Raw genomic sequence first — 15644 nt, forward strand, 5'->3', positions numbered from 1 at the left:
AATTGTATGGTAATATTATAGTAATAGTTCAGGTAATTATGGTAATATTATAGTAATAGTTCAGGTAATTATGGTAATATTATAGTAATAGTTCAGGTAATTATGGTAATATTATAGTAATAGTTCAGGTAATTATGGTAATATTATAGTAATAGTTCAGGTAATTATGGTAATATTATAGTAATAGTTCAGGTAATTATGGTAATATTATAGTAATAGTTCAGGTAATTATGGTAATATTATAGTAATAGTTCAGGTAATTATGGTAATATTATAGTAATAGTTCAGGTAATTATGGTAATATTATAGTAATAGTTCAGGTAATTATGGTAATATTATAGTAATAGTTCAGGTAATTATGGTAATATTATAGTAATAGTTCAGGTAATTATGGTAATATTATAGTAATAGTTCAGGTAATTATGGTAATATTATAGTAATAGTTCAGGTAATTATGGTAATATTATAGTAATAGTTCAGGTAATTTTGGTAATATTATAGTAATAGTTCAGGTAATTATGGTAATATTATAGTAATAGTTCAGGTAATTATGGTAATATTATAGTAATAGTTCAGGTAATTATGGTAATATTATAGTAATAGTTCAGGTAATTATGGTAATATTATAGTAATAGTTCAGGTAATTATGGTAATATTATTGTAATAGTTCAGGTAATTATGGTAATATTATAGTAATAGTTCAGGTAATTATGGTAATTTTATTGTAATAGTTCAGGTAATTATGGTAATATTATAGTAATAGTTCAGGTAATTATGGTAATATTATAGTAATAGTTCAGGTAATTATGGTAATATTATAGTAATAGTTCAGGTAATTATGGTAATATTATAGTAATAGTTCAGGTAATTGTGGTAATATTATAGTAATAGTTCAGGTAATTATGGTAATATTATAGTAATAGTTCAGGTAATTATGGTAATATTATAGTAATAGTTCAGGTAATTATGGTAATATTATAGTAATAGTTCAGTTAATTATGTTAATATTATAGTAATAGTTCAGGTAATTATGGTAATATTATAGTAATAGTTCAGGTAATTATGGTAATATTATAGTAATAGTTCAGGTAATTATGGTAATATTATAGTAATAGTTCAGGTAAATATGGTAATATTATAGTAATAGTTCAGGTAATTGTGGTAATATTATAGTAATAGTTCAGGTAATTATGGTAATATTATAGTAATAGTTCAGGTAATTATGGTAATATTATAGTAATAGTTCAGGTAATTATGGTAATATTATAGTAATAGTTCAGGTAACTATGGTAATATTATAGTAATAGTTCAGTTAATTATGTTAATATTATAGTAATAGTTCAGGTAATTGTGGTAATATTATAGTAATAGTTCAGGTAATTGTGGTAATATTATAGTAATAGTTCAGGTAATTATGGTAATATTATAGTAATAGTTCAGGTAATTGTGGTAATATTATAGTAATAGTTCAGGTAATTGTTGTAATATTATAGTAATAGTTCAGGTAATTGTGGTAATATTATAGTAATAGTTCAGGTAATTGTGGTAATATTATAGTAATAGTTCAGGTAATTATGGTAATATTATAGTAATAGTTCAGGTAATTATGGTAATATTATAGTAATAGTTCAGGTAATTGTGGTAATATTATAGTAATAGTTCAGGTAATTATGGTAATATTATAGTAATAGTTCAGGTAATTATGGTAATATTATAGGTAATAGTTCAGGTAATTATGGTAATATTATAGTAATAGTTCAGGTAATTATGGTAATATTATAGTAATAGTTCAGGTAATTATGGTAATATTATAGTAATAGTTCAGGTAATTATGGTAATATTATAGTAATAGTTCAGGTAATTATGGTAATATTATAGTAATAGTTCAGGTAATTATGGTAATATTATAGTAATAGTTCAGGTAATTATGGTAATATTATAGTAATAGTTCAGGTAATTATGGTAATATTATAGTAATAGTTCAGGTAATTATGGTAATATTATAGTAATAGTTCAGGTAATTATGGTAATATTATAGTAATAGTTCAGGTAATTATGGTAATATTATAGTAATAGTTCAGGTAATTATGGTAATATTATAGTAATAGTTCAGGTAATTATGGTAATATTATAGTAATAGTTCAGGTAATTATTGCAATATTATAGTAATAGTTCAGGTAATTATGGTAATATTATAGTAATAGTTCAGGTAATTATGGTAATATTATAGTAATAGTTCAGGTAATTATGGTAATATTATAGTAATAGTTCAGGTAATTATGGTAATATTATAGTAATAGTTCAGGTAATTATGGTAATATTATAGTAATAGTTCAGGTAATTATGGTAATATTATAGTAATAGTTCAGGTAATTATGGTAATATTATAGTAATAGTTCAGGTAATTATGATAATATTATAGTAATAGTTCAGGTAATTATGGTAATATTATAGTAATAGTTCAGGTAATTATGGTAATATTATAGTAATAGTTCAGGTAATTATGGTAATATTATAGTAATAGTTCAGTTAATTATGGTAATATTATAGTAATAGTTCAGGTAATTATGGTAATATTATAGTAATAGTTCAGGTAATTATGGTAATATTATAGTAATAGTTCATGTAATTATGGTAATATTATAGTAATAGTTCAGGTAATTATGGTAATATTATAGTAATAGTTCAGGTAATTATGGTAATATTATAGTAATAGTTCAGGTAATTATGGTAATATTATAGTAATAGTTCAGGTAATTATGGTAATATTATAGTAATAGTTCAGGTAATTATGGTAATATTATAGTAATAGTTCAGGTAATTATGGTAATATTATAGTAATAGTTCAGGTAATTATGGTAATATTATAGTAATAGTTCAGGTAATTATGGTAATATTATAGTAATAGTTCAGGTAATTATGGTAATATTATAGTAATAGTTCAGGTAATTATGGTAATATTATAGTAATAGTTCAGGTAATTATGGTAATATTATAGTAATAGTTCAGGTAATTATGGTAATATTATAGTAATAGTTCAGGTAATTATGGTAATATTATAGTAATAGTTCAGGTAATTATGGTAATATTATAGTAATAGTTCAGGTAATTATGGTAATATTATAGTAATAGTTCAGGTAATTATGGTAATATTATAGTAATAGTTCAGGTAATTATGGTAATATTATAGTAATAGTTCAGGTAATTATGGTAATATTATAGTAATAGTTCAGGTAATTATGGTAATATTATAGTAATAGTTCAGGTAATTATGGTAATATTATAGTAATAGTTCAGGTAATTATGGTAATATTATAGTAATAGTTCAGGTAATTATGGTAATATTATAGTAATAGTTCAGGTAATTATGGTAATATTATAGTAATAGTTCAGGTAATTATGGTAATATTATAGTAATAGTTCAGGTAATTATGGTAATATTATAGTAATAGTTTAGGTAATTATGGTAATATTATAGTAATAGTTCAGGTAATTATGGTAATATTATAGTAATAGTTCAGGTAATTATGGTAATATTATAGTAATAGTTCAGGTAATTATGGTAATATTATTGTAATAGTTCAGGTAATTATGGTAATATTATAGTAATAGTTCAGGTAATTATGGTAATATTATAGTAATAGTTCAGGTAATTATGGTAATATTATAGTAATAGTTCAGGTAATTATGGTAATATTATAGTAATAGTTCAGGTAATTGTGGTAATATTATAGTAATAGTTCAGGTAATTATGGTAATATTATAGTAATAGTTCAGGTAATTATGGTAATATTATAGTAATAGTTCAGGTAATTATGGTAATATTATAGTAATAGTTCAGGTAATTATGGTAATATTATAGTAATAGTTCAGGTAATTATGGTAATATTATAGTAATAGTTCAGGTAATTATGGTAATATTATAGTAATAGTTCAGGTAATTATGGTAATATTATAGTAATAGTTCAGGTAATTATGGTAATATTATAGTAATAGTTCAGGTAATTATGGTAATATTATAGTAATAGTTCAGGTAATTGTGGTAATATTATAGTAATAGTTCAGGTAATTATGGTAATATTATAGTAATAGTTCAGGTAATTGTGGTAATATTATAGTAATAGTTCAGGTAATTGTGGTAGTATTATAGTAATAGTTCACATTCAGGATGTGGTAAGTTCACATTCAGGTAATTGTGCTAATATTATAGTAATAGTTCAGATAATTGTGGTAATATTATAGTAATAGTTCAGATAATTGTGGTAATATTATAGTAATAGTTCCGGTAATTGTGGTAATATTATAGTAATAGTTCAGGTAATTGTGGTAATATTATAGTAATAGTTCAGGTAATTGTGGTAATATTATAGTAATAGTTCAGGTAATTGTGGTAATATTATAGTAATAGTTCAGGTAATTGTGGTAATATTATAGTAATAGTTCAGGTAATTATGGTAATATTATAGTAATAGTTCAGGTAATTATGGTAATATTATAGTAATAGTTCAGGTAATTATGGTAATATTATAGTAATAGTTCAGGTAATTATGGTAATATTATAGTAATAGTTCAGGTAATTATGGTAATATTATAGTAATAGTTCAGGTAATTATGGTAATATTATAGTAATAGTTCAGGTAATTATGGTAATATTATAGTAATAGTTCAGGTAATTATGGTAATATTATAGTAATAGTTCAGGTAATTATGGTAATATTATAGTAATAGTTCAGGTAATTATGGTAATATTATAGTAATAGTTCAGGTAATTATGGTAATATTATAGTAATAGTTCAGGTAATTATGGTAATATTATAGTAATAGTTCAGGTAATTGTGGTAATATTATAGTAATAGTTCAGGTAATTATGGTAATATTATAGTAATAGTTCAGGTAATTATGGTAATATTATAGTAATAGTTCAGGTAATTATGGTAATATTATAGTAATAGTTCAGGTAATTATGGTAATATTATAGTAATAGTTCAGGATTTATGGTAATATTATAGTAATAGTTCAGGTAATTATGGTAATATTATAGTAATAGTTCAGGTAATTATGGTAATATTATAGTAATAGTTCAGGTAATTATGGTAATATTATAGTAATAGTTCAGGTAATTATGGTAATATTATAGTAATAGTTCAGGTAATTATGGTAATATTATAGTAATAGTTCAGGTAATTATGGTAATATTATAGTAATAGTTCAGGTAATTATGGTAATATTATAGTAATAGTTCAGGTAATTATGGTAATATTATAGTAATAGTTCAGGTAATTGTGGTAATATTATAGTAATAGTTCAGGTAATTATGGTAATATTATAGTAATAGTTCAGGTAATTATGGTAATAATTTAGTAATAGTTCAGGTAATTATGGTAATATTATAGTAATAGTTCAGGTAATTATGGTAATATTATAGTAATAGTTCAGGTAATTATGGTAATATTATAGTAATAGTTCAGTTAATTATGTTAATATTATAGTAATAGTTCAGGTAATTATGGTAATATTATAGTAATAGTTCAGGTAATTGTGGTAATATTATAGTAATAGTTCAGGTAATTATGGTAATATTATAGTAATAGTTCAGGTAATTGTGGTAATATTATAGTAATAGTTCAGGTAATTGTGGTAATATTATAGTAATAGTTCAGGTAATTGTGGTAATATTATAGTAATAGTTCAGGTAATTGTGGTAATATTATAGTAATAGTTCAGGTAATTGTGGTAATATTATAGTAATAGTTCAGGTAATTGTGGTAATATTATAGTAATAGTTCAGGTAATTGTGGTAATATTATAGTAATAGTTCAGGTAATTGTGGTAATATTATAGTAATAGTTCAGGTAATTGTGGTAATATTATAGTAATAGTTCAGGTAATTATGGTAATATTATAGTAATAGTTCAGGTAATTATGGTAATATTATAGGTAATAGTTCAGGTAATTATGGTAATATTATAGTAATAGTTCAGGGTAATTATGGTAATATTATAGTAATAGTTCAGGTAATTATGGTAATATTATAGTAATAGTTCAGGTAATTATGGTAATATTATAGTAATAGTTCAGGTAATTATGGTAATATTATAGTAATAGTTCAGGTAATTATGGTAATATTATAGTAATAGTTCAGGTAATTATGGTAATATTATAGTAATAGTTCAGGTAATTATGGTAATATTATAGTAATAGTTCAGGTAATTATGGTAATATTATAGTAATAGTTCAGGTAATTATGGTAATATTATAGTAATAGTTCAGGTAATTATGGTAATATTATAGTAATAGTTCAGGTAATTATGGTAATATTATAGTAATAGTTCAGTTAATTATGGTAATATTATAGTAATAGTTCAGTTAATTATATTAATATTATAGTAATAGTTCAGGTAATTATGGTAATATTATAGTAATAGTTCAGGTAATTATGGTAATATTATAGTAATAGTTCAGGTAATTATGGTAATATTATAGTAATAGTTCAGGTAATTATGGTAATATTATAGTAATAGTTCAGGTAATTATGGTAATATTATAGTAATAGTTCAGGTAATTATGGTAATATTATAGTAATAGTTCAGGTAATTATGGTAATATTAGTAATAGTTCAGGTAATTATGGTAATATTATAGTAATAGTTCAGGTAATTATGGTAATATTATAGTAATAGTTCAGGTAATTATGGTAATATTATAGTAATAGTTCAGTTAATTATGGTAATATTATAGTAATAGTTCAGTTAATTATGGTAATATTATAGTAATAGTTCAGTTAATTATATTAATATTATAGTAATAGTTCAGGTAATTATGGTAATATTATAGTAATAGTTCAGGTAATTATGGTAATATTATAGTAATAGTTCAGGTAATTATGGTAATATTATAGTAATAGTTCAGGTAATTGTGGTAATATTATAGTAATAGTTCAGGTAATTATGGTAATATTATAGTAATAGTTCAGGTAATTATGGTAATATTATAGTAATAGTTCAGGTAATTATGGTAATATTATAGTAATAGTTCAGGTAATTATGGTAATATTATAGTAATAGTTCAGGTAATTATGGTAATATTATAGTAATAGTTCAGGTAATTATGGTAATATTATAGTAATAGTTCAGGTAATTATGGTAATATTATAGTAATAGTTCAGGTAATTATGGTAATATTATAGTAATAGTTCAGGTAATTATGGTAATATTATAGTAATAGTTCAGGTAATTATGGTAATATTATAGTAATAATTCAGGTAATTATGGTAATATTATAGTAATAGTTCAGGTAATTATGGTAATATTATAGTAATAGTTCAGGTAATTATGGTAATATTATAGTAATAGTTCAGTTAATTATGTTAATATTATAGTAATAGTTCAGGTAATTGTGGTAATATTATAGTAATAGTTCAGGTAATTGTGGTAATATTATAGTAATAGTTCAGGTAATTATGGTAATATTATAGTAATAGTTCAGGTAATTGTGGTAATATTATAGTAATAGTTCAGGTAATTGTGGTAGTATTATAGTAATAGTTCACATTCAGGATGTGGTAAGTTCACATTCAGGTAATTGTGGTAATATTATAGTAATAGTTCAGATAATTGTGGTAATATTATAGTAATAGTTCAGATAATTGTGGTAATATTATAGTAATAGTTCCGGTAATTGTGGTAATATTATAGTAATAGTTCAGGTAATTGTGGTAATATTATAGTAATAGTTCAGGTAATTGTGGTAATATTATAGTAATAGTTCAGGTAATTGTGGTAATATTATAGTAATAGTTCAGGTAATTGTGGTAATATTATAGTAATAGTTCAGGTAATTATGGTAATATTATAGTAATAGTTCAGGTAATTATGGTAATATTATAGTAATAGTTCAGGTAATTATGGTAATATTATAGTAATAGTTCAGGTAATTATGGTAATATTATAGTAATAGTTCAGGTAATTATGGTAATATTATAGTAATAGTTCAGGTAATTATGGTAATATTATAGTAATAGTTCAGGTAATTATGGTAATATTATAGTAATAGTTCAGGTAATTATGGTAATATTATAGTAATAGTTCAGGTAATTATGGTAATATTATAGTAATAGTTCAGGTAATTATGGTAATATTATAGTAATAGTTCAGGTAATTGTGGTAATATTATAGTAATAGTTCAGGTAATTATGGTAATATTATAGTAATAGTTCAGGTAATTATGGTAATATTATAGTAATAGTTCAGGTAATTATGGTAATATTATAGTAATAGTTCAGGTAATTATGGTAATATTATAGTAATAGTTCAGGTAATTATGGTAATATTATAGTAATAGTTCAGGTAATTATGGTAATATTATAGTAATAGTTCAGGTAATTATGGTAATATTATAGTAATAGTTCAGGTAATTATGGTAATATTATAGTAATAGTTCAGGTAATTATGGTAATATTATAGTAATAGTTCAGGTAATTATGGTAATATTATAGTAATAGTTCAGGTAATTATGGTAATATTATAGTAATAGTTCAGGTAATTATGGTAATATTATAGTAATAGTTCAGGTAATTATGGTAATATTATAGTAATAGTTCAGGTAATTATGGTAATATTATAGTAATAGTTCAGGTAATTGTGGTAATATTATAGTAATAGTTCAGGTAATTATGGTAATATTATAGTAATAGTTCAGGTAATTATGGTAATATTATAGTAATAGTTCAGGTAATTATGGTAATATTATAGTAATAGTTCAGGTAATTATGGTAATATTATAGTAATAGTTCAGGTAATTATGGTAATATTATAGTAATAGTTCAGGTAATTATGGTAATATTATAGTAATAGTTCAGGTAATTATGGTAATATTATAGTAATAGTTCAGGTAATTGTGGTAATATTATAGTAATAGTTCAGGTAATTGTGGTAATATTATAGTAATAGTTCAGGTAATTGTGGTAATATTATAGTAATAGTTCAGGTAATTGTGGTAATATTATAGTAATAGTTCAGGTAATTGTGGTAATATTATAGTAATAGTTCAGGTAATTGTGGTAATATTATAGTAATAGTTCAGGTAATTGTGGTAATATTATAGTAATAGTTCAGGTAATTGTGGTAATATTATAGTAATAGTTCAGGTAATTGTGGTAATATTATAGTAATAGTTCAGGTAATTGTGGTAATATTATAGTAATAGTTCAGGTAATTATGGTAATATTATAGTAATAGTTCAGGTAATTATGGTAATATTATAGTAATAGTTCAGGTAATTATGGTAATATTATAGTAATAGTTCAGGTAATTATGGTAATATTATAGTAATAGTTCAGGTAATTATGGTAATATTATAGTAATAGTTCAGGTAATTATGGTAATATTATAGTAATAGTTCAGGTAATTATGGTAATATTATAGTAATAGTTCAGGTAATTATGGTAATATTATAGTAATAGTTCAGGTAATTATGGTAATATTATAGTAATAGTTCAGGTAATTATGGTAATATTATAGTAATAGTTCAGGTAATTATGGTAATATTATAGTAATAGTTCAGGTAATTATGGTAATATTATAGTAATAGTTCAGGTAATTATGGTAATATTATAGTAATAGTTCAGGTAATTATGGTAATATTATAGTAATAGTTCAGGTAATTAGTGGTAATATTATAGTAATAGTTCAGGTAATTATGGTAATATTATAGTAATAGTTCAGGTAATTATGGTAATATTATAGTAATAGTTCAGGTAATTATGGTAATATTATAGTAATAGTTCAGGTAATTATGGTAATATTATAGTAATAGTTCAGGTAATTATGGTAATATTATAGTAATAGTTCAGGTAATTATGGTAATATTATAGTAATAGTTCAGGTAATTATGGTAATATTATAGTAATAGTTCAGGTAATTATGGTAATATTATAGTAATAGTTCAGGTAATTATGGTAATATTATAGTAATAGTTCAGGTAATTATGGTAATATTATAGTAATAGTTCAGGTAATTATGGTAATATTATAGTAATAGTTCAGGTAATTATGGTAATATTATAGTAATAGTTCAGGTAATTATGGTAATATTATAGTAATAGTTCAGGTAATTATGGTAATATTATAGTAATAGTTCAGGTAATTATGGTAATATTATAGTAATAGTTCAGGTAATTATGGTAATATTATAGTAATAGTTCAGGTAATTATGGTAATATTATAGTAATAGTTCAGGTAATTATGGTAATATTATAGTAATAGTTCAGGTAATTATGGTAATATTATAGTAATAGTTCAGGTAATTATGGTAATATTATAGTAATAGTTCAGGTAATTATGGTAATATTATAGTAATAGTTCAGGTAATTATGGTAATATTATAGTAATAGTTCAGGTAATTATGGTAATATTATAGTAATAGTTCAGGTAATTATGGTAATATTATAGTAATAGTTCAGGTAATTATGGTAAGTATTATAGTAATAGTTCAGGTAATTAGTGGTAATATTATAGTAATAGTTCAGGTAATTGTGGTAGTATTATAGTAATAGTTCACATTCAGGATGTGGTATAGTTCACATTCAGGTAATTGTGGTAATATTATAGTAATAGTTCAGATAATTGTGGTAATATTATAGTAATAGTTCAGATAATTATGGTAATATTATAGTAATAGTTCAGGTAATTAGTGGTAATATTATAGTAATAGTTCAGGTAATTGTGGTAATATTATAGTAATAGTTCAGGTAATTGTGGTAATATTATAGTAATAGTTCAGGTAATTAGTGGTAATATTATAGTAATAGTTCAGGTAATTAGTGGTAATATTATAGTAATAGTTCAGGTAATTATGGTAATATTATAGTAATAGTTCAGGTAATTATGGTAATATTATAGTAATAGTTCAGGTAATTATGGTAATATTATAGTAATAGTTCAGGTAATTATGGTAATATTATAGTAATAGTTCAGGTAATTATGGTAATATTATAGTAATAGTTCAGGTAATTATGGTAATATTATAGTAATAGTTCAGGTAAGTATGGTAATATTATAGTAATAGTTCAGGTAATTATGGTAATATTATAGTAATAGTTCAGGTAATTGTGGTAATATTATAGTAATAGTTCAGGTAATTATGGTAATATTATAGTAATAGTTCAGGTAATTATGGTAATATTATAGTAATTGTTCAGGTAATTATGGTAATATTATAGTAATAGTTCAGGTAATTATGGTAATATTATAGTAATAGTTCAGGTAATTATGGTAATATTATAGTAATAGTTCAGGTAATTTTGGTAATATTATAGTAATAGTTCAGGTAATTATGGTAATATTATAGTAATAGTTCAGGTAATTATGGTAATATTATAGTAATAGTTCAGTTAATTATGTTAATATTATAGTAATAGTTCAGGTAATTATGGTAATATTATAGTAATAGTTCAGGTAATTATGGTAATATTATAGTAATAGTTCAGGTAATTATGGTAATATTATAGTAATAGTTCAGGTAATTGTGGTAATATTATAGTAATAGTTCAGGTAATTATGGTAATATTATAGTAATAGTTCAGGTAATTATGGTAATATTATAGTAATAGTTCAGGTAATTATGGTAATATTATAGTAATAGTTCAGGTAATTATGGTAATATTATAGTAATAGTTCAGGTAATTATGGTAATATTATAGTAATAGTTCAGGTAATTATGGTAATATTATAGTAATAGTTCAGGTAATTATGGTAATATTATAGTAATAGTTCAGGTAATTATGGTAATATTATAGTAATAGTTCAGGTAATTATGGTAATATTATAGTAATAGTTCAGGTAATTATGGTAATATTATAGTAATAGTTCAGGTAATTATGGTAATATTATAGTAATAGTTCAGGTAATTATGGTAATATTATAGTAATAGTTCAGGTAATTGTGGTAATATTATAGTAATAGTTCAGGTAATTATGGTAATATTATAGTAATAGTTCAGGTAATTATGGTAATATTATAGTAATAGTTCAGGTAATTATGGTAATATTATAGTAATAGTTCAGGTAATTATGGTAATATTATAGTAATAGTTCAGGTAATTATGGTAATATTATAGTAATAGTTCAGTTAATTATGGTAATATTATAGTAATTAGTTCAGGTAATTATGTTAATATTATAGTAATTGTTCAGGTAATTATGGTAATATTATAGTAATAGTTCAGGTAATTGTGGTAATATTATAGTAATAGTTCAGGTAATTATGGTAATATTATAGTAATAGTTCAGGTAATTATGGTAATATTATAGTAATAGTTCAGGTAATTGTGGTAATATTATAGTAATAGTTCAGGTAATTGTGGTAATATTATAGTAATAGTTCAGGTAATTGTGGTAATATTATAGTAATAGTTCAGGTAATTAGTGGTAATATTATAGTAATAGTTCAGGTAATTGTGGTAATATTATAGTAATAGTTCAGGTAATTGTGGTAATATTATAGTAATAGTTCAGGTAATTATGGTAATATTATAGTAATAGTTCAGGGTAATTATGGTAATATTATAGGTAATAGTTCGGGTAATTATGGTAATATTATAGTAATAGTTCAGGGTAATTATGGTAATATTATAGTAATAGTTCAGGTAATTATGGTAATATTATAGTAATAGTTCAGGTAATTATGGTAATATTATAGTAATAGTTCAGGTAATTATGGTAATATTATAGTAATAGTTCAGGTAATTATGGTAATATTATAGTAATAGTTCAGGTAATTATGGTAATATTATAGTAATAGTTCAGGTAATTGTGGTAATATTATAGTAATAGTTCAGGTAATTAGTGGTAATATTATAGTAATAGTTCAGGTAATTATGGTAATATTATAGTAATAGTTCAGGTAATTATGGTAATATTGTAGTAATAGTTCAGGTAATTGTGGTAATATTATAGTAATAGGTCAGGTAATTATGGTAATATTATAGTAATAGTTCAGATAATTATGGTAATATTATTGTAATAGCTCAGTTAATTATGGTAATATTATAGTAATAGTTCAGTTAATTATGTTAATATTATAGTAATAGTTCAGGTAATTATGGTAATATTATAGTAATAGTTCAGGTAATTATGGTAATATTATAGTAATAGTTCAGGTAATTATGGTAATATTATAGTAATAGTTCAGGTAATTATGGTAATATTATAGTAATAGTTCAGGTAATTATGGTAATATTGTAGTAATAGTTCAGGTAATTATGGTAATATTATAGTAATAGTTCAGGTAATTATGGTAATATTATAGTAATAGTTCAGGTAATTATGGTAATATTATAGTAATAGTTCAGGTAATTATGGTAATATTATAGTAATAGTTCAGGTAATTATGATAATATTATAGTAATAGTTCAGGTAATTATGGTAATATTATAGTAATAGTTCAGGTAATTATGATAATATTATAGTATTCTTTAAGTAATTGTCTTATATTCTTTTCAATATGTTGCGGCAGTTAAAATGTTTTTGATAACATAAGTTTATTTACTCAAGAGAATAAAGACTCCAGAATGAAAACCGGACTTTAGTTAAAACTTGTCATATACATATAAAAAATACAGACTTCACACGATTGCACACACACATGCTGCATGTGTTGCAACATTAATTAACAGCTTGTTTTAGATGAGGCAACACATAAATAAGGTTTTGTGAGTGTTAAGAATTTTAATAATGTGTTGTGAGTGTTGCAACATTGAAATGAGAAGTTAAAAGTGTTGGAAACACAAGAAGGAGGTGTTGCGAGAGTTGCAACACAAGAAGGAGGTGTTGCGAGAGTTGCAACACAAGAAGGAGGTGTTGCGAGAGTTGCAACCCAAGACGGAGGTGTTGCGAGAGTTGCAACACAAGAAGGAGGTGTTGCGAGAGTTGCAACCCAAGACGGAGGTGTTGCGAGAGTTGCAACACAAGAAGGAGGTGTTGCGAGAGTTGCAACCCAAGACGGAGGTGTTGCGAGAGTTGCAACACAAGAAGGAGGTGTTGCGTTGCGAGAGTTGCAACACAAGAAGGAGGTGTTGCGAGAGTTGCAACCCAAGACGGAGGTGTTCCTAGAGTTGCAACACAAGAAGGAGGTGTTGCGAGAGTTGCAACCCAAGAAGGAGGTGTTGCGAGAGTTGCAACACAAGAAGGAGGTGTTGCGAGAGTTGCAACCCAAGACGGAGGTGTTGCGAGAGTTGCAACCCAAGACGGAGGTGTTGCGAGAGTTGCAACCCAAGAAGGAGGTGTTGCAACCCAAGACGGAGGTGTTGCGAGAGTTGCAACCCAAGTAGGAGGTGTTGCGAGAGTTGCAACCCAAGAAGGAGGTGTTGCAACACAAGAAGGAGGTGTTGCAACCCAAGACGGAGGTGTTGCGAGAGTTGCAACCCAAGAAGGAGGTGTTGCAACACAAGAAGGAGGTGTTGCAACCCAAGACGGAGGTGTTGCGAGAGTTGCAACACAAGAAGGAGGTGTTGCGAGAGTTGCAACACAAGAAGGAGGTGTTGCGAGAGTTGCAACCCAAGAAGGTGGTGTTGCGAGAGTTGCAACCCAAGAAGGAGGTGTTGCGAGAGTTGCAACCCAAGACGGAGGTGTTGCGAGAGTTGCAACCCAAGACGGAGGTGTTGCGAGAGTTGCAACCCAAGACGGAGGTGTTGCGAGAGTTGCAACACAAGAAGGAGGTGTTGCGAGAGTTGCAACCCAAGACGGAGGTGTTGCGAGAGTTGCAACCCAAGACGGAGGTGTTGCGAGAGTTGCAACCCAAGAAGGAGGTGTTGCGAGAGTTGCAACCCAAGGAAGGAGGTGTTGCAACCCAAGACGGAGGTGTTGCGAGAGTTGCAACCCAAGAAGGAGGTGTTGCAACCCAAGACGGAGGTGTTGCGAGAGTTGCAACCCAAGACGGAGGTAGTTGCGAGAGTTGCAACCCAAGACGGAGGTGTTGCGAGAGTTGCAACCCAAGACGGAGGTGTTGCGAGAGTTGCAACCCAAGACGGAGGTGTTGCGAGAGTTGCAACCCAAGACAGAGGTGTTGCAACACAAGAAGGAGGTGTTGCAACCCAAGAAGGAGGTGTTGCGAGAGTTGCAAAATAGAACGTGTTGTGAGTGTTGCAACAAATTTTATCTGTAGGATTAAAAAAATTATAACAGTGTATTTGGCATATATATGTTAGATTTTTATTTTACTTGTAGTTCGCCGCAAGTGCTGAAAAAAGAAGCAACAGATCGATGGAACTTGACTTTACAGAGTGATTTAAACTCATGTGATTCATATATTTCCCACAAACCTTTAACAAAAATGTCTTTTAAGTTATATTTCTGTATTTAAGACTTCAGTAAATTGAATCCTAATGGTAGAGAAATTGAGTGTTTCCACTAACTTATGTAAATTTATGATAGTACCTACTGTAATTATGTTAATATTTTAGTAATAGGTAAGGCATAAAAGTAATATATATATATATATAATAAAGACATGTATATTCCTTTTATGTACAGAGGAAATATATGTATATTCCGAACAATATCTTAAGGGATTCATTATATTATTGATTATATTTCTATATTGATGCTTGAGAAGAAGGAATCTATAATGAGAACGGAGCTATGAACGATAAT

The 15644-nt window shown here is 25.4% G+C and overlaps 1 protein-coding gene across 1 annotated transcript in view; it reads left to right on the forward strand.

Annotated features, from left to right (window-relative positions):
* LOC138365095 (uncharacterized protein PF3D7_1120000-like) overlaps positions 1–15405 on the forward strand; it is a 58963-nt gene extending 43558 nt beyond the window's left edge. The window contains exons 3-5 of the mRNA XM_069325208.1: positions 13785–14030; positions 14324–14933; positions 15356–15405. Of these exons, the coding sequence (XP_069181309.1) occupies positions 13785–14030; positions 14324–14933; positions 15356–15405 (906 nt within the window). The remainder of the gene's footprint in view (positions 1–13784; positions 14031–14323; positions 14934–15355) is intronic.
* The last annotated feature ends 239 nt before the right edge of the window (positions 15406–15644 follow it).

The sequence above is a fragment of the Procambarus clarkii genome, chromosome 15 (genome assembly GCF_040958095.1).
Source record: "Procambarus clarkii isolate CNS0578487 chromosome 15, FALCON_Pclarkii_2.0, whole genome shotgun sequence".
NCBI lineage: Eukaryota > Metazoa > Arthropoda > Malacostraca > Decapoda > Cambaridae > Procambarus > Procambarus clarkii.